At 50.5% G+C, this 22,736-nt stretch overlaps 1 protein-coding gene across 1 annotated transcript in view; it reads left to right on the plus strand.

The window, feature by feature from the left end:
- Dlec1 (deleted in lung and esophageal cancer 1) overlaps window positions 1–20,080 on the plus strand; it is a 67,928-nt gene extending 47,848 nt beyond the window's left edge. Inside the window, exons 20-38 of the mRNA XM_005383726.2 lie at window positions 2,775–2,928; window positions 3,550–3,660; window positions 4,573–4,703; window positions 5,177–5,368; window positions 6,159–6,229; window positions 9,210–9,361; window positions 11,114–11,232; window positions 11,648–11,718; window positions 14,150–14,355; window positions 14,434–14,550; window positions 14,648–14,773; window positions 14,883–14,977; window positions 15,178–15,262; window positions 15,412–15,627; window positions 17,795–17,956; window positions 18,811–18,964; window positions 19,252–19,375; window positions 19,466–19,620; window positions 19,769–20,080. Coding sequence (XP_005383783.1) covers window positions 2,775–2,928; window positions 3,550–3,660; window positions 4,573–4,703; window positions 5,177–5,368; window positions 6,159–6,229; window positions 9,210–9,361; window positions 11,114–11,232; window positions 11,648–11,718; window positions 14,150–14,355; window positions 14,434–14,550; window positions 14,648–14,773; window positions 14,883–14,977; window positions 15,178–15,262; window positions 15,412–15,627; window positions 17,795–17,956; window positions 18,811–18,964; window positions 19,252–19,375; window positions 19,466–19,589 — 2,410 coding nt within the window. The 3' untranslated portion in view covers window positions 19,590–19,620; window positions 19,769–20,080. The remainder of the gene's footprint in view (window positions 1–2,774; window positions 2,929–3,549; window positions 3,661–4,572; window positions 4,704–5,176; window positions 5,369–6,158; window positions 6,230–9,209; window positions 9,362–11,113; window positions 11,233–11,647; window positions 11,719–14,149; window positions 14,356–14,433; window positions 14,551–14,647; window positions 14,774–14,882; window positions 14,978–15,177; window positions 15,263–15,411; window positions 15,628–17,794; window positions 17,957–18,810; window positions 18,965–19,251; window positions 19,376–19,465; window positions 19,621–19,768) is intronic.
- Window positions 20,081–22,736: the final 2,656 nt, after the last annotated feature.

The raw sequence follows: 22,736 nt of genomic DNA on the forward strand, positions 1-22,736 counted from the left end.
TCTGATGTTATTCTTTGCATCATCTAGCAGCTGCTGGATTGATTTCTTGTGATCCCTTGCTATTTTTTAACTCCTGGGTTGATGATCATAAACTGCTATGGTGGGTAGTTTTATTGCTAATATTTAGTACCTTTAGAAAATGAGTACTTCTCAGAAGTATCTTCTAGGTGTATGTAGCTGATGTTTGGATTTTGAGTCTGTTATAAGATCCTACCTCTTCAGTTTATTTAGGATGAGAATTTTCTGCCTTCTTGGCAACCCTCTGGTTCTTTGGCACTGGCCCACAGTATTTTCTATGACCCTTATGCAATCTCAGGCTTGATACACCAGGAAGAGCAGCTGGTTAGAACAATTATGTCACTTTGACTGAAGTAGTATAATCAGCAACAACAATAATATCAAACACAGCCTAGAAAGTGACAAACTGAGTTAACCATTAATTTGCCACCTTTAACTGTATGAACTAGATTTGTGGTTATATAACAAAATCTATAACAAACCAAAACATTGTGTGCGGTAAATAAGCCATCAATACAGCAATTTTACCCTTGGGGAGAAAATTAAAAGGGTTTGGGGGAAAATAGAGAAATAAAAGAAGAGGAAGAGATTAGAATGAAGGCTGGAGGACAAAGGAGAATCACAAAAACTTTGGGAAACTGGTTCAGAAGACAGGAGGGAAAGAGAGAAGGAAGGAATAAAAGGAAAACCAGAAAGAACAACAACCACAAAAAAACTAGAAACTGTATTTGTACTACTAAAAACAAGATCAAACAAGAGAGAAAATAACAATAATAAGAACAATGATAAGAAAAGAGAGAGGGGAAAAAACGCCACTTCAGGGTTTGTCTCTGCTGTCACTGGTAGATGACATGTGGAGGCAGAGTCCAGATCTGTGTTGATTTATCCCAGCGAGCCAGCAGTAGCTTTATGGTGGGGTAGTGGATAACCTCAGTGAGCCTGAACATTTATTTCCCTTGAAGTACAGGCAGGTTTCTGGCTGTGAGGCTGGAGCCAGTCCCATTCAGCCTGTACCGGTCAGCATACCTTTGCAGGCTTGAACTCAGCTGGGAGCCGCTCAATGGAGTTAGCAGTTGTTCTGAGTTCAGAGCTCAGTTAGCCCCCTCCAAGATGGCCAATCACCGTCTCCTTCACGATGGCCAAATCCAGTCCACTCAGCAGCCAGTGCATTCCACGGCGTCCACTCCTCTGTTGCAATGTTTCATCTCTCTGTGAGGCCTCTTGGGTTGCCAGCATTCACCTTGTGTCCACAGCTTTGAATTGCTCCTCCCACACAGTGAGTCCCTACTCAGGGAGAAAGCACTGCCTGCTACCTTCTCTTCCTTTGTTAAAGTTTCTCTCTTTACTCTCCTCATGGCTTCAACTCTAGCTTCAGATCCTTCCGGGTCCAGGGGACACACCTACCTCCTTCTCTTTCATGTGGCTATATATTACAGTGTCCTGACAGCACATCTCAGAGAGGCTTTTTCTGTGCTGCTTACCACTCCACCATCTTTCTGGAAGTCTCCAAGCACTGGTTTCTAGATTACCTAAATTTTTCCTGGTGGCTTTGCCACAGCTGTATTACTGGGCTATTGGAATGCTATGGTTTCCAGGGATTCTTTCTAGCTTCTTGGTGTCCAGAACAAAGAGTTGGACAAAACACATGAAAAAGGTAGTGAGGTTTAAATTTATTAAAGGTAGGAAAAGAAGTGTACTCTGCAGAGTGCAGAGCAGTCCACTGCTGGTGACCTATATCAGTTTTCTAAGTGTGGCAATTTTGATTGTGTTGGGTCTGCTTATCCAGGAATGGGGGAGATTTTTCCATTTTCTGATATCCTTATCGACCTCCTTTTTCAGAGTACCATACTTTTCATTTTAGAGGTATTTCAAACTTAGGAATTAACCTTCAGTTAGGTTAATTTCTAAATGTTTAATTTTTCTTGATGCTAGTGTGAATGGTATTGTTTTCCTAATTTTTTTCTTAGTTCATTATTGGTGTACAGAAATGCTATTGATTTTTATGTGTTGATTTTTTATTTTGTGACATTGTGGAATTTGGCTGTTAATTCTAGGAGTCTTTTGATAGAATTTTTTGGGTCTTCTACATAGAGGAATGTTTTCTGCAATAATGATAATTTGACTTCTTCCTTTCCTATACATATCTCTTTGATTCTTTCTCTTGCCTGGTTGCTCTGGCTAATATTTTGAGGATTAGGCTGAAAAGGCTCATAGTTTAGAGATTTGTGTCCATGATAGGCTGGCTCCAAGGTGGGAGCATCATGGTGGAAAGTCAAGGCAGGGGAAAGCTGTTCACATCATGGCATCTGGGAGGCAGAGCAGGGGAGCAATGTCAGAGAGAAGAGGCCAGAGAGAAGATATAATTTCCAGGGTCACAATTCCATGACCCTCATGGACACACCCATAAATGTGCTTTACTAATCAACTCTCAAGGCAATCAAGTTGACAATCCAGCTTGACTATATAAGAGGGGTAGTAAACATTCTGAAATAAGTGCAGAGTGTACTCCCTACAATTTCTCTTATACTTATTTCAATTTTGAGCAATTACAAATGGGAAGCTGTTTCAAATGTTTCCACCTGTTCATTGTTATAAAAAATTTGGTTAATTTTTATGTGTTGATCTTGTATCCTGGATTAGTTCTGAAAGTTTTTTTTTTAAAATATAGGTTCCTCAGGGTTACACAGTCATCATGCCAGCAACAGTTTTGTTTCTTCTTTTCTGATCAGTATGCCTTTTACTTCCTTGTGCTCTAGCTACCTGGCTGTGTATGCTGAGATACAGGAGCCCCATGTGTACCTGCAGAGCAGCCAGGTGGAGCTCAGCAGTCTCTACCTGGATGTGCCCACAAAGTCAACCATCACGCTCATCAATAGCACGCTCCTCCCCACCCGGTTCCAGTGGGGCAAGGTGAGTGAACCTGCACTGTTGGGCAGTAGACTGCAGCCCTCAGCAACACAGCCCACAGGGCCCCTCTGGAGCTCTCAGGAGAAATTTTCAGTTTCTGTCCCACAGCCAGTTCTTTCCTCCACAGTGCCCAGAAAAGCTCAGCTCCACAAAGGAGCAGCACAGCTGGCCAGGCATTTCATGCCCCCATGATTAGGAAATCCCAGGTCCCACCCATGAAGGAGTTTGTGGTGAATACAGCTAGAACCTCCAAGCCATAATAGTCTGCAGCTCTTCCACACAGCTACTTGGAGCCCAGGAGTGGCACTGCCCCGTGGAACTTACTGAGTGCTGTGGAAGATGGGGCCACCTCTGTGTGCATCGTCAACAGCTGCCCTCAGCTCCCATCACTCTGGGCCTCCCAGGACAGCTTATTGAATCCAGGCAACCCCCAACAGGTGGTGAAGTCCATCTAGGGATGATGAGGAGGGAAGGGACCTCTGGTTTATCCTAGAGGTGAGCTCCCAGTTATGAGAGTCCTGCTGTGGCTCCTAGTCTGCCAGCCTCCAGTAAACACTCTGTTTGGGTCCTCATTCATTCTGGGAGCCCTGCAGGAGACAACAGCTCCACCCCTGTTTCTACCAGCTCCTGGGAAACCAAGCAGCCTTCTGCAGAGTGAAAATTTTCCCTAGATGTGGCCTACTGGGCCCTAATGCAGAGCGCCAGCTCATCTTGGAGGTCACTGCTCATACCCAGGTAAGTAAAGCAACATGTGGCCCAGTGACTGGGGAGGCATCCTGCCAACAGGCCACATCTGTGTGTCTGTGGAAGTCCTATCTCCAGGTGCTTGTGGGTGGAGGAGGGATATCTTTCAATTCCGACTAGGGTCCCTATTCTCTAGGAACAAAATGGCAGAGAGACTAGAATAGGCTTGGATGTGCCTTGAGATCCTTTAGTCTTCTTCAGAAAACACTCTGTGGCCACTGGGAACCCAGATTTCCAATTTTCCTAAAGCTCCAGGGCAGAGCTGCTGCTCAAGGCAGGCGCTGTGCTGGTGCTACTGAGGGAGCCTAACTGGTGGCCAGGGTCCTCCCAGGAGAGTCATAGCTGCTTCCTGGAGTGGCCTGGAGGGAAGCCACTAGGGCTGAAGATGCTCAGTACTTGCGTGGCTCTTCTGGGTGGAAAAACTTCTTCCTCAAAGATTCTTACATATTTAGCTCCCAGTTCCTCACTGGCAGACATGGGGCTGGTGAATTTCCTTCCACAGCTGAACCTGAGCTCTTGGATGAAAGGCAAATGGGCCCACGCCTGATGTGCAACAGATTCTACTCAGGAAGGGTTTGGTGTCTGTGGGAGCTTATTCATCATAGAAAATGTGCAGCTCTCCAGAGGGTTCTTTGAGAGATCTTCTTTCCTGCAGGCGTGTTTGGGGCAGCCCCAGAGAGCCATAGAGCCTGGGGAAGGAACCAGGCCTCTGGGAGTAGGGTGTCAGTTGAAAGGTTGGCTCACTGGAGGCACGGGAGGGGCCTTCCTCAGAGGCCACTCTGGGGAGAAGTCAAGACCTTCATGTTGAACTTCCCACAGCAACCACTCAGCTGTGAAAGACCATCTGGGCCCATCTTCAGAGGCCCTGGCCTGCGTCTGACCCTTGGATGGGCTTTCTTGTAGGATGAGCTGACCGATCTGGCCCTCCCTTGTTATGTGTCAGGCATGAAGGAGCCACTGGCCCTAGGCATCTCTGGGAAGCCTCAGGGACTGCAAGTGACCATTGCCGTCTCTGCAAAGGGTTCCGATAGCAGGTGAGCCCAGGGGAGGGGCGACCACGCAAAGGACTAGGGTTGCTGTGTGTTACCAGTTCACTTCCAGCTGATTTCTGGAGCTAGGGAAGGCCACAGAGTTGCTGCAGGCCCTCACCACTTCGGTGGGAGCAGATTTCTTCATCTCTCCCTTGCCCTGTGTGTGGCCTTTCTACACAACTAGAAGGTGTGGTATCCAGGCAGGTAGGAGATGGCAGGGGACAGGTCTGTGGGCTGTGGACTCATTGAGTTTCCCCAGCAAGTGGTAGACATGCTAGTCTGCCAAGCAGGAACAGTTTGTGTAGAGTTTGAGGCCTCTTGGGGCATAACGTGCAGATGAGAAGGGTGGGCCTGTGGGTTGGCAGCGCTGTGCAGGGGAACTCGAGGATGTGGCCGGGTTTCTAGGCACTCTCACCGTGGGTGGCTCTCTGGGAAAGTCCGAGGATGATAACACAGTGCTCGCGGGCATGGGGCAGTGTTTGTAGCACAAAGCAGGAGCCAGGCCGTCTGGAAGAGCTCCACCTGGACTTTGGCTCGATGGTGCCGCTGAGGACCTGTGTGAATCGCCAGCTCATCCTGAACAATCACTCACCAATTCAGAGCTCTTTCACCCTCCAGTTTGAATACTTTGGGAGCCCCCAGAACAGCCTGAGCAAAAGGGCCAGCCTGTGAGTCTCGTTTCTATCAGAGGTTATTCCCAGGGCAGATGTGGCCGGGTGGGGTTTACCCTGTTGGGGCACTTGGTGGCTTAGGTGGTCAGCGGCTGGTAAAAGGGAACATGTGCGATTTCACAGGTAGACATGGGAAGTGCAGAAATGTTATGGCTCTGCTCCCACCTCTCCCATACCGAGGAGGCCTGGGAGAGAGCCTGGGGTTGTGGCCCTTCTCCTCAGCATGGCCTCCTGAAGCTGTCTGAGGCCACCAGAAGGGCTGTGTATGAGGGAGAAGTGACTACGACAGAGGACACAGTGGGCAGAAGTGTAGCGGTGAGAAGACAGGAGCAGGGAGTGTTCCGGGACACTGGGTCATGTGCCTGGGGTGATGCGAGAGGTGAGTGAGGAAGAGATGCCTGAGGAAAATCTCCAGTAAGACAGTCTGGAGCTGGGCCTGTTGTAGAACTGGGCGAGAGATAAGGGGTGCAGGCTGAGTTTCCATCAGCGTCAGTAGGGCACAGAGCCCAGCATGGGGAATCCCTGCTGATTTTTTTAGCAGACGGTCTCTGCAGCTTAGGGGGTGATCTGCAGCTGGAGATGCTTTGAGAAGCATGGGTACAGTGGGAATAATGTCAAGAAAAGGAGGTGAAAAAGAGACTTGACCAATCCTTCCCCCTAGAAGGAGCAGGCAGGACAACCACCTTCTAGTGGGCACTGTGTGGGATGCTGTTTACCGTGGGCATAGCTCATGTCTGGGGATAGGCTTGATTACTTTGATGCTACTTTTTTTGTCTCCATTTCTAAGGCTTGACTTGCCTCCTGCCCTGCTAAAGACAGCACGTGTGCGAGAGCAGTTGGCCAGGCGAGAGCAATTAGGTAAGAAACATAGCTAGAGCTGGGTTTTGTATGGTCTTCCGAGGATATGGGCCAGGAGCTACCAGGTGGGGAAGGAGACTAGAGGACCCCTCTCTGTGTCTTCCCCAAAATGGTTGTGTTAGTCAGCTTTCTGCCAGTACCCAAATACCTGAGAAAAGCAACTTAAAGCAAGACTTGTTTTGGTTTATGATTTCAGTCCATGATCTGCTGGCTTTAAAGCAGAAGCACCATGGTGAAAGTGCAGGTGGAAGAAAGTTGCTTGTCTCATGACAGCTAGGAAGCAGAGACAGAGCAAGAGAGCCAGAGAGAGAGAGAGAGGAAAGGGCTGGCATGAGAGGGCATACTTCCAGTGGCCCCCAGCGATCTTTTTCCTAAACCAGGCCCCCTGTCCTAATGGTACACTCAGGTATGAACTCGTCAGTGGATTCATCTATTAATGAGGCTGATGCTCTTGTGATCCAATCATTTTCCAAAATCCCCACCTTTAAACATTGAGCCCTTTGGGGTCATTTTTCTTCCAAGCATAACATTCTGCCCCAGGCCCTCAAAAGCTGATATCCATCTCATTATGCAAAGTGCATTCTATTCATCTCTAAGAGTTATTGAGATCTCAAAATTCCAGGCTTGCTCAAATCAAAAGTCATCTGTGAGACTAAAGGTAAACTCTTGTAAGTCCCTGTAAAAAGCAAATTATATATTCAAGATACAGTGACATATTGGCATGGGTAAACATTCCCAATTTTAAAGGAAGGAATGAGGCTAGAAAGAAACGGACCAAGTGAGAAGGTTGTATCACAGCTTTGGCCTCACGCCCACAGCTTTACGGTTGCTCCTTTAAGAACTGTGACCCTGTCACACATTGCCTGGCCTCCTAGGCCTTCTTTTGAAAACTGGGTAGATGCACCTGTGATCTTATAACATTCCTTCAAAACCACATATGCAGATGGTGCCAAAGTCTGCCACAAGCTTCAGCGCTAGCTAGGTCCCTTTGCACCATGACTGCGAGTTTCTGAATGCCTGGCTGGCTGAACCTGGGGAAACACTTCCCTGGTGGCCCCCAGTGCCAAGAGTGCCCTGGGGCTCTTTTCCCAAAGCAAAATCCTTTAAAGGAATATAATAGACCTCAGTGCATCTTTCCTATTGTTTTAGTGCAAAATATTTGGTATTTTCAATGGCACTCATCTCTTCTGCAATTACTCCTTTGGCCCCAACTTCATATACATCTTTTCTGGACAAGCAACAAGTATTTCAGATCTTTTGACTCTGATTTTCACTTCTGATTCTCACTGTGAGTCTGACTAAAAACATGCACTAGTAGACATGCCACACCCTGAACGCTGGGCTGCCTTGAAACTTCTTATACCAGATAAACTAGTCTGTCACCTTTAATCGAGTGTCTTACAAAATACCATGACATGGAGAAATATAGCTAAATTCTTTGCCCAAATGTAGCATGCATGGCCTTTAATCCAATTCCCAGCAGAGTTTTCATTCTCATTTTAAAGCTCATGAACACAGTTTTGACTGTCTGCAATCCTGTGCTCTTCTGCCTTCCCACCAGAATCACCCATCATGCTTTGCTCTCCAAATTCTAGGACTTTACCAGCTTGCATCTCCAAATGTTTCCAAATTCTTCTTGCAAACCACTTCTGAAGGTTTCTGAACCATGTGGTTAGCTATCATCACAGCAACCCCCCTTGTCTGGCACCAGTTTTCTGTATTAGCCAGCTTTTTATCACTAGAACAGCTTTGGTTTTTTTTTTTTGTTTGTTTGTTTTTTTTGTTTTGGTACTGGCATCAAACTCATGACTTCAGGCTTGCCAGGCAAGTGCTTATGCCATTGAGCTATATCCCTGGCCCTAGAACAGGCTTTATCACTAGATATCACTAATATCTGACATACACAATTTATTTTTATTTTATTTTAAAAATGAAAGAAGGAAAACATATTAACAGACATCCATTTACAAAATAGCATAAGAACAATACAAGCAATACAGAGTTACAAAGTAATAGGAAATTAACAATGGTTGTTGTATTACATATTGATATCTTCAAAGTGGTTTCTCAGGAAAACAAGTAGAGACATGCAAGATAGATCACATAAGTAATCATTAACGGTTCCTTTCAGTGAAGTGATAGAAGTCAGTAGTACAGCTATGTTAGCTATCCTGGATATACATACATATATACATAATTTCCCCTTCTTTCTTTTGTCTTTTTCCTCACCCCAGTTGCTCTTTACTTTTGAGCATTTTCCTTTCATTTCACAATGTCTGACACACACAATTTAAAAAAAAGGAAAAAAAATTGTTTTGTTTTTCAGTCCATGGTCAGCTGGGTTCAAGGCAGAAATATCATGGTGTAAAGGCAGGGCAGAGGAAAGCTGCCACATCATGGTAACCAGGAAGTAGAGTGAGAACAAGAGATCCAGAGAGAGGAAGCTGTCCAGGCATAAGAATATACCCTTCTAGGTTACACCCTGGTGACTTACCTCTCCTAACCAGGCCCTAACTTCTAACAGCATGTATAGCTATTAGCTCTTCAATGGATTAACCCACTGATGAGATTAGTGCCCCTATGATCTAATCACCTTTCCAAAGAGCCACCTCTGAACACATGAGCCTTTGATGGACATTTTAATCCAAACTGTAACAATGACCATGATGCTCCTATAACAGCTCCTATGATGCTCACTTGAATGAGGCCATTTTCCTCCTAGAATAGTTTCAGGTACAGGACCTGGATTTGATTTGGTTTGGTGGTGGATCATAAGGGAGGGCTCCCACTGGGGCCGAATCTTGCAAGAGGTAAGACAGGTTGGCCACACAGGGCATGGATCAGCTAACACCTGACCCTTTCCTGACAAAGGAGAGGCTGTAGGGTGGCTTGTATGGGATAGTGCTTTGCTCATACTTGTGGGTTTGGAACTTACTCTGAACTCCAGGGCCCTGAATCTCTATTCCTGATTCTTCCTCAGATTTTATGGAGAACATGTTATCTCATGGGAAAGGAGCAGCTTTCTTCCCCCGTATTTCCCAGGGCATGCTGAGGGCCTACCAGAAGCTGAGCATTGAAATCACAGGTTGTGCCAACATGTGGGGTGAATACTGGGACAGCCTCATTTGTATGGTAAGGGCACCCAGGTGGGCATGCTCCTTTAGATTTCCTCTTTTCCAGCACCCAACCCTAAGCCATTTAAAACTCACCAAGTTGCAAGGTGATGGCCACTGATCTTGGGATGGACATTCATAACTGCTGCAACCTCTGGGATTGAGGCTGACATGGTTTAGGCAAGACAGATCCCTATGAACAGTAGCGTTTTCTATACCTTTTCCCTTGAGATTCAAGGCTGGGATCCCAGCAAGGACACAGGAATCAGTGGGCTGCCTGGCTAGGTCAGGAACCGAGTCTGAAGAAGGGAGTAAGGAATGGAGGGGTAATAACATCCTCTCCATGCCATGCCTTTGCCTAGCCTTCTATACATTCAGTTACTTACCCAGGGGTCCATTCATTTATTCCTTTACTCAGCAAACATTAGGCACCTGTGTTCGGGATTCCAAGCAGGTACTGAGGGAGACAGAAGGATGACTAAGATAGAAGATGGTGCCAGCAAGGAGTTCTAAGTTTACTATGGAGAGACGAAGTGTGCATATATTATCCTACACTGTTTAGTTGTTGCATAGAAGATTTTCACAAACTATTTAGTTAATTATAGTAGATATTTGTTTTAAATTGTATGATGTGCTACAAGTGGTTATGTTAGTCCACAAAGAATTACTATGTTTAAATAATAGTAAGAGGGAAATTAGGCATTCCAGTGGGCAAAGGTTTGAATAGGCAGTTCAAAGAAAGATAAGTCCAGCCAGGTGTGGTGGCACATGCTTGTAACCCCAGCATTTGGGAGGCTGAGGCAGCAGGATTGTTGTGAGCTTGAGGCCAGCCTGGGCTACACAGTGAGTTTAAGGCCAGCCTGAACTACGAAGTGAGATACTGTCTCAAAAAAACCAAAACCCAACAACCAAAACCAAAAAAAAAAAAAAAAAAAAAGAAAAGAAAAATCCAGATGTCCAGTAAACATGAAAATATGTCACCATCACTAGTAATTAAAGAAATGCAAAGTAAATTGCTTCAGAGCCCAGTGGGTGAAGAGGTGCTAAGCACCCACCAGTCCTTGGAAGCACTTTGAGAGTGTGCTAGGCATTTCAAGTGTTCCCAAAGGGAAAAGGAGCTTAGTGTACACATGGCTTCATACTAGGTTGCCTTTTCTTCTTAGAATTGTGCATAGTGGGCAGGCAGCTTAATGACTGTGACCATCAGTAGAAGAGTGGATCACACCATTGGACTATAGCTCCGCAGTGGAATTCTGGAAAGCCCATCCCATAAAGGCTGTAAACCACTGAAGTAAACTTATCTAAATTGTTAAGAGAGGAGAGAAGGCTTTTAAAGAAAAGATTGTCTTGGTCTGCTTAACGTTTATACCTATGTCTGAAACGGAAACAAGGTGTAATGATAAGTAATGATCACATTCTTAATTTTTTTCTAAAAATATGCAATTATTGTAATGACTAGAGAAAATTATAAAATTATTTTCATTTAAAAGATAAGGAAATTTTATCAGAGAGGTTAGGAAGGTCCAGAGACCCTCAGACTGGGAGATCCGTGTAGGCAGCACATTGGGCGGGAGAGCAGAGATGGCCAAGGACAGGGAAGCCAAGGCCGGCGGTGAGGTGACCTGGGCTGGATGTCTGGAATGGGAATCTGACAGTGGAGAGTGAGGCTGGCCCAGCCGGGACCAGTGGGTTGGTTGGACAAGTGGAGGCCTTGCCTGGAGGAAATGCAGTGGCAGCTGGTGAAGGTGACAGAGGGCTGGTGTGTCTGCAGGTGGGGAACCTGCCACCAACGGTCATCCCCGTGCACATGGCAGCAGTGGGCTGCCCCATCAGCTCCCTAAGGACTACCTACTACACCGCTGACTGCTTTCAGAAGGAGCCTATCATCAGGTACCCACCCTCTACCTCATCCTCTCTCTGATGGCTCCTGAAACCCTCTGGCCTCTGGTCTGGGCTGTGCATGCCACCTTGTTGCTCAGGGCCACCTTCTGCCGTCTACAAGAAGGTCCTGGGACATGGCTGCCATCTGAGTGTCTCTGAGGGCTTAGGGTGTGGTGCAGATGAACTGGGAGTAGTCCAATTGGCACAGTTTGGGAAGCAAGGGGTGGATTGCCATAGCAATGAGAAGCCCCAGGTCACTGTCTACCAGATACTACATGGAGAAGTTCTCTGGGCATGCAGCTCTGTGTTGCTTGGGTGCGGACAGACCGCTTCGGTGTCCCCTCCAGCCCAAGCCCCTGCCCAGTGCTCTTCTCTGAAGTGTCCATGCCTGTAGATGCATGCTGAATCTGGTCTCCTGCCTCAGGTTGGGGACCCACATCTCTGGAGGAGACACAATCAGCCGGACTCTTCGCCTGTATAACTCCAGCCCCTGTGGTGAGATGCTCACAAGATAAAGTGGGGTGATGAGCCTGGTGGGGAGGGAAGATGGTGCTGGAGGGAGCTGATGGCTGGGGCAGGAGTCCAGGTGGCCTGTGGCTACTAAGGAGGTCCTCTGAGGTCCAAGGTTGGTAGGTGACCGTGCCGATCCAGATTGTCAGAGAATCCTTAAATACACACTCACCCTTGTCCCGCCTTGGGTCTCCCAGTATCTCTCGCTGTCATCAAGGACACTGTGCCTAGGGACAGTATTTGAGGGAACTCCTTTTCTTAGTACTCAGCCAATACTGGGTGGTACTAGGTGTGCTGTGCAGGGGCTGGGGGCACAGCGGGAGCAGGACAGTGGGGTCTCTGCCTAGGGCTTCTGTCCCGCCTGTGGTGCATTGAGTTTGAGTGTGTGGGAAGCCAGTGTGCTGGGGGAGGCATCGCTCACCTGGCAGGGTGCACTGAGGCAGAGTCTGGGAGGAAAGGTAAACCGGCATGGGCTGCAGGCATGGTTCTTGGCCGCAGGAAGAGCTTCAGGCAGTTCAGAGGCTCGAGGGGAGCGGCACAGTCAGCCAGGCCCCAGCGGAGTTCCTTGAGGAGGGTGTAAGGCATTTTGAAGCTGGGGCTCCCCTGGGCTGACTCACTGTTGAGCAACAGGGCCTGGCACTGACATTTTACAGTTCCTCGGATGAGTCTAAGGAAGGTGCAGCCATGGCAAATAACCACTACTTTATGATGGCTCGTTTTCGGCTACTAGATCTGTGCAGTTTTGAAAGTGTGTGGCAGTCTACCCTCAAATTATGCTTTAAAAAAATCAGTTTCTCCTTGCATCTCTAGTAGTTTTGCTTTATGTTTTTAGCTAGATTGTTGTGAGAACTACATTTGAACATTGGATCTTTTTTCACAAATTGAGTCTTCTGTCATCTCATGTCATTCCGTTTGGGTCCCTTTAGTGCTGCTGGTGTTAAATCCACATTGTCTTAGGTTGACTTTGCTCCCCTTGGTGTCTTACTGGTGTGCACCTGATATCTCCTTGCCCATCCCTCTATTTTCACCCTTTATGACTTTGATGTGTGTTTTGGATTAAAAACAGACAGCTCTGTTTTTATAAAATACAACCTGACATTCTCTGTGTGGGAAAAGTGGTCAATCTATATTTTGTTCCATCTTTTTGAAATTTACTTTACAATTTTTTTGTACTTTATTTTTTTCTGTGATTTTATTCTGTTTTCCCTCTGTTTATTTTGGACTTCCTCTTTGCCTCCCTTCCCTCTAGTAGTTCCCTTCTGTTCCCTGGGCTCAGAATCACACGCACATTTCTTTCTCTTTATTGGAAGTGAGATTGTCCGTTGGACTTCAGGGTGCAGTGGTCATTGGCGCTAGGTAATCAGCGTAAGGAACACAGGATCAGGAGTCTTGGATGTTTTGCCCAGCAGGTATTGCCCAGGGCAAAGCCCAGCCCCTGGTGTTTGTAAGATCAAGTGGTCAAGTGTTGGCTGGGGAGTGGGTGAGAGATGAGCACAAGAGGGAAGGAACTTTGACGAGTTGGTCCTGGGAGCTTGCTGTGAAGTGCAGAGAGGAGCACTGAGGAGGTGAGCTGGCACAAGGAAGCTTGTACGTGATGGGGGAAGCAGCTAGGCAGGGTTCAAGCTGGCACAATAGGAAAGAGGGGATATTGGACATCATAGGACCCAGAGAAGCAGGGCATGTGCCACATTCGAGGCAGGAGGGGCAGACAGGGCAGCTGCAGACAGATGTGTAGGTTTGGGTCAAGACTTCAGGACACTTCTGAGAAATGGGGTGGGGTCACTGCTAGGCATCAGGGAAGCAGATGGAGGTATTAGAGATCCGAGATGGCTTGATGTTGTCATGGTGGAGAGAGAGGGCAATGTGAGGCCCAGTTTAGGTTAGGGACAGATGCAGGGGGTGGCCATCTGTTCAGTTTGGAGGACTTTCTCCAGTGGTACCCAGAGAGATGATGCTGTTCAGATCATCCAGGGTTAGGCTTTGCAGGTGGATGGAAAAATGGGAGCCAAAGGGACATAGGAGGTTGGGGTGATGGACCCTCAAAGACTAGCCTGGCTGGGGAAGGAAGTAAAAGCAGACAGGGGCTAATGAATGGAGAGGGAGAAGGTAAAGGGTGTGGGGTTGGGGGGATCAGCTGTCAGCAAACTAGCCAGAGAGAGAAGATGCTGTGAGGTGGGTGGAGGGCCTGAGTGGAGGTTCGTGTGCGTGCACAGCTACCTGGTCTTGTGAGCATGAGGGCTCCAGATGATTAAGCCGGGTAGCATAGGCCTACAAAGACTTTTTTTTAAAAACATGAGAATTGCCCGGGGATGGCATTAGACAGTGAATCTCCCCTTCATGTTGAGTAGGGGAAAATAGGTTGACGGGGACCAGGGCAGACCCGTCCCTCTTTCCTGTTCCTCCCTCACTACCCCAGACATCCGCCTGGATTGGGAGACGTACATGCCAGAAGACAGGGAGGACAAGCTGGTGGAGCTGCTGGTGTTTTATGGGCCACCTTTCCCACTGAGGAACCAAGCCGGGAATGACCTCATGTGCTCCGAGATGACCAAGAGCAGCAGCTTACTCGGGCCCCTGTCCCCCTCCAGTGTGTCAGAGGCCAGCCATGCAGCGGCCCCTTTGGTGAGCAAGGGTCCTGGGCTGCACAAGCTGGCCACCCAGGGCCACTGACCTGGGGCCTCAGTGACTCCTTGGCAACAGGTTGAAGGCCACTTCAGTGCCAGTGATGAGGCCACAGAGCACATCATCTCAGTCATCCTGCAGGAGCATGAGGGGGTGCCTGCCCACCACCTGTTCGGTGTCACCCCCAAGCAGATGGTGAGTCAGGCAGGGGTGGAAGCGGCCTCATGGAGTTTGCACTGGCCCGCCCTGGGCACGGGGCAGTGCTGAGGCTGTGGTGTGGTGTCTGTGCCAGGTGGTCCCTGCTGGGGGCAGCAGCACCATCTCCATCTCCTTCACACCCATTGTGCTCAGCCCTGACACCCTGCACAAGGTGGCGTGCACTGGCTACATCCTGGGCTACATGAGCTTGGACAACAAGGTGAATCCTCCTGGCCTGGGGTGGGCATGGCCACCGCTTCTCTCTGAGCGGCACACTGCCTACCCAGCCCGTGGAGCAGCAGCGATCCATGATGGATTTGCTTTGGTAGGAGGAGAGAGATATTCCAGGGAGGAGACATCGGCTGCAGGACTTTGCTGTGGGACCCCTGCGACTGAACCTGCATGGTTTTGTGAGGCATGCACAGTGAGTTGGCTGGGCTGCCCCATCCTCCTCTGTCCCCAGAGGAGTCAGATGAGAGTTCACAGAGCCTAAGGACAGGAACAAGAGGGAGGAAGAGCCAGCAGGGGAGCCAGGGAAAGATGGGGCAGAGGCCAGGTGAAGAGAAAGGGTGGCCAGGAGGCCCTGGGTGCCTGGTGGCCCTAGTGGCATATGTTGCTGGGTAGGCTGAGTGTGGAGCTGGATGACAGCGGCCGCATGGAGTTCCGGTGCCGGGCCAGTGACCTCATCCCTGACCAGCCCTGCTCTGGGGTGAGTGTGCCGCCACCCCTGGCCCTGCCGGTTTACCTGGACTTCATGTGTGCCCTGCAGGGTCACAGGCCTTGCAGTCCCAGTATCCCCCACGCCCTGATGGAGAGAGGTGGAGGCATCCCTACCTCCTTATCTCTGTGGCTGTCCAGGTACTAAGTGAACAGCTGACCACCCGCCACCTGAAGCTGACCAACACCACGGAAATCCCACAGTACTTCCAGCTCTTGGTCTCCAGGCCCTTCTTGGTTTCTCAAGATGCAGTTAGCCAGGACCACAGAGTTGGCTCTGGCCGGGCGCAGGAGGGTGAAGAGGAGACAGCCTCAGGGAGCAGGCAGCTGGTACTGCGCCCACAGGAGAACATGCTGGTCAGTGGCGGGGTCCGTGCCCTTGCTGCTATGCACACACTCACACATGTATGCAGCTGGTATGAACGGACCTACTCCGGGTCCCCTCCACCAGACACACTGCCAGTACACACAGACCCTCTGCAGTGGGTCACATGTATGTGGGTGGACCGGACCTAGTATTCACAACCACATGTGTTGCAGGAGCACAGCCAGCCTCCTCCCTGTTCTACTGATAGCCAGGCAGAGGCTACCGTGAGCCCCTCCACTTTGTGCCCAGACTCCCTCTTTTCCCATGTGCCCTCACTGAAGGGTTTGCGCCTAGATCAGGGCAGCCCCTGGTTGGGTTACCATAAATGTGAGGCCTCTAGGTCCCAGGGTGATTCCCCCATCTTCTGACAGGCATCAGTGACAGCAGGAGCTTGGATTTTCAGAGATGGAGGGGAGGGTGGGTTCTGGGGATGCCAAGGTGCCAGTGGAAGCCATGAACTTCTGGAATGGAGATGAGACTCAGAGGCCCTGTGGGGTTTGGTGTGTGCACATCCCTCTCTGCACAGTGGCTCCCAGGGGTACCAATTGCCAAGAACACCAGCCAGTCTGTGGGCCTGAGCCTACCTCTCCTCCTGCCTCCAAGGCCCTTTCTCCTCTCCTTGGAGGGCTTCCCTCTCTGCTGGTGCTCCCTAGAGCTCCAGCTGGGCTGTCACCTCAGTTCCTGGGTCATCTCATCCACTTCTAGAGTCTCAGTGCAGCCACATTCTCTCTTTCAAATGTGTTCTTCGCTCTCTGTGTGGTGAGTGCCCGCTACCAAACTAGCGAGGGTGTCCTTGTGGAGGTGGGGGAGACAGGCACAGATCTGCAGCAGACAGTGAGAGCCCCCTTGACCACACTGCCTTGGCTCCTGTCTTCAGAGGGCTAAACGGAGGGGAAGGTTCAGAGCACAGCCTGCAGTGTCTCCCATCTGAGGTCCTCCAGGATACCCTGGGGTTAGCAATCAGGATGTTCAGATATCCTGGGCTGGGCATGTGGCTCAGTAGTAGAGTACTTGCCTAGCATGCATGAGGCCCTGGATCGATCTCCAGTACCTCACTCAAAAAAGAAACATAAAAACTAAAATAAAAATCCCTGGGCAGCTGGGAGGCCAAAAGCTTCCTAGAACAAGCTCATCACATGATAGTGATGTATCTCACCGTGTGTGCAGCAAAGCCTAGCAGCTGGCATCTGATGAAAATTCTTTCCTCAGTTCTTCACCCAAACTCAGCCTGCAGAACTGAATTCTCCATCGCCCTTGAGATCCTGTCCTGCCCCACATCTGTGTCTTCTCCTTATAGAGGCATTTTATCTCAGCAAACACCACCCCCACACCCCACTGCCCAAGCTGCAGCTCTGGCCTCCTCACCCTGGACTGCTCTCTCGCTGAGCAGCACCATGTCCTGTGGGTGCTCCTGTGAACTCTCTAGTACTTCTCACTTCTCACCTCTAAATGCAGATCTTGCTCTAAAACAATGGTTTCCAAGCCTGGCAATGTATCAGTGGCCTTTAGAAAAGTTGTTGCAAATGTAAGCTCCCAGTCCCCAGTTCTAGGGATGAGAAGGTCTGGGCTACAGCCCAGGAACCCAATTTTTAACAAAAGCCTCAGTTGATTCTGATGAGCTAGCTGCAGCAAACTGTGTTGGGAGCCCCAGCCCCATCTTGTTCAGCCTAAGTTCTGGTCTTGGCCTCCTGACTGCTGTCTTTAACCCATTTGAGCTCCTGTCGCCCATGTTCCCACTGGAACACAAAGCTCACTTTCTGATGCCCTTACTTCAAAGCCGTGGTAGGCCCTTCCCTGTCCTCAGGATAAGGTCAAAGTCCTTCCTTGGCATCATAGGGCCCAACCTCAGCTTTGATTGTGCTTGGTGGAAAAGGGCCATTTGCTTGTCATCTCTTCCCCTGTAGCCACTGGCTCCTGAAGGCAGGCAGCACTAGTCCCCTACAGGATCAGGGTGCCTGGTACAGACCAGGTGGAGGGTAGTGCATGTGGGATGAGTGCACCAAGCAAGGGCGCTGCTGGGCCAGTCTAGACCCTGCAGGCTGTGCTGGGCAGGGCTGGGCAGGAGGGAAGTAGGACACAGCTCCAGGGCCTGGAAGCGGCCCTCCTGCCCTCTGCAGCCTGAGATGATGCATAGTGGGCAATTTCTGCTCTGGGCAGGTGAATGTGTCCTTCTCACTCTCCCTGGAGCTGATCTCCTACCAGAAGCTCCCAGCTGACCAGATGCTGCCCAGAGTGGACATTCAGCAGAGCTCGAGTGGAGAGAAGGAGATGGTGTTCACTCAGGATCTGCTCCTGGAGTTCACGAACCAGACCACTCAGGCAAGTGCTAGGCTGGCCCGAGGACCCCAGTGGGCTCTGCTGTGCTGGGGATGAGAGGAAGATAGCAAAGCGAGGAGCCTGACTTCTGCCCTCAGGGAGCAGTCTGCCCGGAAGAGGCCCAGTGCGTTGAGGGAGGAGGATCATCTATCCTTACGTGTCTCAGAGAAAAGCGAGGAGCTGGAGGGCAGAAAATCTAGGAAGGCTCCTTGGAGGAGGTGACAGGCGAAACCTGAGGACTGAATAATCAAGGGAGAAGGGAAAACACTTCAACAGACCCAGGCTGAGGGAATGGCCTGGGGGTGGGGACAGGGGTGCCTGAGGCAGCTGTGAGCACCAGGGTGAACTCTGCAGGCCACAAAGTCATGGGAAGTGCTATGCAGCTGAGGGAGGCCGAAGCCCAGCTGGCACTGCAGGTGTGGGGTGTGAAGGACCGTCCTGGGAGAGATTCCAGAGACAGAGCGAGGGAGGCAGGGCACTTCGGGCCTGAGCCCCAGCAGCTCCTGGGGCTGGGGAGAGAGGCTGTGCATCACAGTGGCTGGGTCTTGGGCTCCATGGGAGGGAGGAGGAGGGAGGGAAGAAGGATGCAGATCGAGGGAGGGTGACCTACAGGAGAGATGAGCTCCACAGCAGGGAGGCTGGCCTTCTGGCCTGTCATGCTCTGACTGTTGATGGCAGTGTGAGCCTCCTGCCTCCTGCCTCCTGCCTCCTGCCTCCTGCCTTGCTGTGATTACCCTTGTTCAGATTACTGCCATGGGTCCTTGGGGCTGGCAAGATTCCCTGTGTCCCAGCTAGGAGCCTCACCACAGTGGGCAGCGTCCCTCCATCCCTGCCAAGTCAGAGGCTCTGTCCCCCAGGTGGTGCCCTTGAGGGCCGTTGTGGCTGTGCCTGAGCTGCAGCTGTCCACCAGCTGGGTGGACTTCGGCACCTGCTTTGTGAACCAGCGGCGGGCCCAGGAGATCAACCTACTGAACCTGAGTGGCTGCCAGAGCTACTGGGCCGTGCTGATGGGTATGTTGTCCCTCCTACCTGGCCGCTCGCTGCATCATGGAGGCTGGGCCAGTCCTCCCAGGAAGAGGGTAATGTGTCCTCTCCCTGCAGTGCCTAAGGGCTGGCATTACCTGTCATGCCTGCAGAGATGGCCAGTCCCCCATGCCAAGTGGTACCTGGGTTTCCCTGCCCTGTGGTGCTGGCAAGACCAAGGGGACACCTGAGAAGCAGGGCAGGCCTGGGGACACATGGCATCTTCCACGACAGCACAAGGAGCCTGTGTATGTCCTCCTTTCCCCTCAATGCAGGACAGCAGGAGCCGGACAAGAAGGCGAAAGCCTTTGGGGTCTCCCCAAGCAGTGGGCTGCTGGAAGCCCGAGCCACCAACGCCCCCCCAACCTCCATCACCTTGCACGTGTTCTTCACTCCCAGGTACAGCCTCTCCTGGACTCCATTTCACTGACCAAAGGCCAGGGGCCCCTGCCCAGGGCACTCCTGACCTTGGCCTCCCTGCTGTCCCAGGAGCACTGAGCTGTACGAGTCCACAGTGGTGGTGGAAGGCGTGCTCGGCGAGAAGACCTGCACCCTCAGACTGCGGGGCCAAGGCTCCTACGATGAGAGATATATGGCATCTCACCAATCCTAAGACTGTGCTCACTGCACAGCCTCAGCCCCAGGTGAAAGAATAAACATGGCTCAGGGCTGAGGAGAGGTCTGCTGGGTCACAGCACAGACTGGGGGCGGGGGGCTCTGGACAGCTCCTGGGAGGGAGGAGCCATCTCTGGGGCAATGGTGTCAGCTCAAGCCTGAAGTATGTGTCCCCAGATTTAACACAGAGGAGAGCCCACGCCACCCTAGAGAGCATGGAAGTTAAGAATTGCTACTCAGAGCACAGAGAAGACCAATGAGGCAAGATCTGGACCTTGGAAAAGAAGCACACCACCAAGATGAGATCACAGACATTTACTCCGTCCATTGTATCCCTCATCCACAAAACCACCCTCCTCCAAGAGTTACAAGACTGACTGTGGCGTGGGTAACCCGTGCTGACTTTGTCCTAGGGAGGGTCCCTGACAGAAGTGGCACAACATCCCCACTCACTCCTGCATGGTATTATCAGTGCTCACATTTTCCAAATTGCTTGAAGTGCCTTGATTTGCCGAATGTGCCATGTGAATTTCCTTGTTTAGTGTTTCTCTCTGGCAACCAGAGCATGATTGTCTACATAGCTCCTGGGCCAGAGCCTCAGCTCCCAGGGTACTCAGAGGGGACGGTGGCTCCTATGTCAGTCCTGAGGCACATGGACACCCCTCCATATGCCCTGTGGAAATGATACTGCAGTAGCTTGAGAGGGGTATACTGGGCACAGGCTCAACCACCACTCCCCTGCCAAGGCTGCTGTCATGGACCAAGACCCTCCTGGTCACAGAGGATATAAAACCAGCTGACCAGGGCTGTGGGAAAATGGTTCCCCCAAGTGTCCGTTTAGGCAACCACTTGAGGTGGCAGATTCCTTTTGCAGCCAAAGTTACTCCTCAGGCTGAACCCCAGGGAAGACACAGATCCCACTCCTATTGTTCAATATCTGTGTGCCGGTGTTCACTTCCCCAACCTTGAACTGCCCAGATCCAGGCTTGGGCATCTCCCATGATAGCCAACACACCATAGGGTGTAGACGTACCTCTTCCTATGACTGTGTGAGTAGCATGATGACCGTTGTGCCTGTGTGAAACCCAGAGCCACAGAGCCACCCTAAAGGACTCAGCTTCTCAGGAGACATATCCAGCTTCTGCATGCAGTAGGTGGTCAAGAAGAAGTCAGAGCAGCAGCTGGAGCCTCTGTCCAGCCTCTTGCACCACTTGCCTAGTAGCTAGCTCTGGTTTGCCAAGGCCTGGGTGAGGGAAGAGTCAAACCTGACTTGCAAAGGCCTCATGATCTCAAAGATGTCCATCTCATTAACTCTCAGCTCTGTGGGCAAAGTATGGACCTGAGCTGACAGTAGCCCCTGGGCATGACTGTGGGTCTGCCTGAGCTCTGACCCATGGAAAGACCTATTGGTGCCCAGTGTGTCTGTCTGCTGTGGAAGGGCAACTATATTCCAGCTGTGGGGGTCATGGAGGCCTTGGGAATGGAGTGCTGGCCTGCCCCAACCTTAATTTATAACACCCACAGGGCCACCCCCGGTGCTTTCCCAAACTTCATGTGCAAGGCAGGAAGGGGATCCAGGTCTAAAAAACGATGAAGCCATCTTACCTGCACTTTGCAAAACTGTGATGGGATAGGCAGGTCCACTGCCCATGATGTCAGGTGAGACCCCAGCCACTGCATAGGACCTCAGGATGGGGAGGCCCAACTCTTGTGCCTTGGACCTCCAGGCTAGCAGGATGGCTGCTGCCCCGCCACTCAGCTGACTAGAGTGTCCTGGGGGTGAATATTTGGGATAAGGAAGCATCAGGGTGGGGCACCCCAGCCCTCCTATGGCCACCTTGCTGGGGGTCCAGGTTGGTTCCTAGCTCCCAGAACAGAATGGCCAGCCTGACCTTGTCCCAGCCCAGTCCAGCCCAGTCTCACCAGCTGTGGTGGAGCTTCTGTCCTTAAAGGTAGGCTTCAGCTTGGCCTGGCCCTTTTCTGGGACATGGTGATGCTCTTCTTAATGCCCTTGTAATCAAGGATAGTGGTGTGGAAAAAGCCCCTGCTCAGAGCTGTTGCTGCCCTGTCAGCCCCATGGATGGGCAGGCTCAGACTCCCTTGGGGTAACTCTTTTCTCTGTTCTCATTCTTTTATTTGGGCAGAAACAACCTCAGGTCTCAAAATTTGGGTTCATACCTCAACCTGTGGGAGCTCTGAGGCAGTACTGGAGTTCTTCATAACTCCATTTCCTAGGAGGCAGAGGCATTCCTGTGTTCTTCTGGGGCTGCTTTACCATCAGTTCCAGATTGACACATGGGAGCCAATGGAATCCCCAAAGCATATGGGGAACTTTGGAACTGGTGCCTTCACCCTGGAGGGGCTAAACGTGCTTGACTGTTTTGGCTATAGTGAGGCTGGAGCCTCAGGAATATTCCTGATGGATTCTATTCGAGTTCCTGTTTGACACCAACACCTAAATTTCTCCTTTCCCCGTTTCCCTAAATTGAGCATGACAGATAACTACCCTCTTAGATACATTTCCCTACTTAAACAGTTTTGAAGTAGAAGTTCAAATTCAAAATGTAACCACTCATAGGCCTTATAATGGGAAGAACCTATAGTTGGCAACAAATGCTCACATGCCACCTGGTCACAAGAAGCTTAAGAATCCCTGCCTTGGAGAGGTCAACTGTGTGAAAGACCACCGTACTCCTCTATCACTGAGTCTCTTGAAGGCTGGAGTTGTGGGCAACTTAGTCCACTTCTGCCTGAAGGCCTGAGCACCTTGGTTTCTCTGATGTGAGCTCCAGCCCTGGTGGATTGAGTTGCTTCCCTTAGATCCTGTATCAGTCAGGGTTTTACTGGAGAAACTGATATAACACAGGATGTATAAATTATAAGAAATTACAAGATTGGCTTACGATGGTCAGCCAGAGAATTGTATGGCGAAGTGTGCAGAGGGTGTCTGCACACTGAAGACCGAAGGAATCAGTCCAGGGTCTGGAGTTCACTGCAGAGTTCTGCACAAGTCCGTACCAGGAGGCCGATGAGTCTGCGACGGAAGGCTGAAGGATCCAAGGTGGAAGCCAAAGAGTCTGCACTAGAAGCCAGGAGACTAAGTCCAAGCTGAAGGTGAAGACTGGAGCTCCTTCAAAAGGAATGG

This window comes from Chinchilla lanigera, unplaced genomic scaffold (assembly GCF_000276665.1).
Source record: "Chinchilla lanigera isolate Chin_1 unplaced genomic scaffold, ChiLan1.0 scaffold00020, whole genome shotgun sequence".
Classification (NCBI taxonomy): Eukaryota; Metazoa; Chordata; class Mammalia; order Rodentia; family Chinchillidae; genus Chinchilla; species Chinchilla lanigera.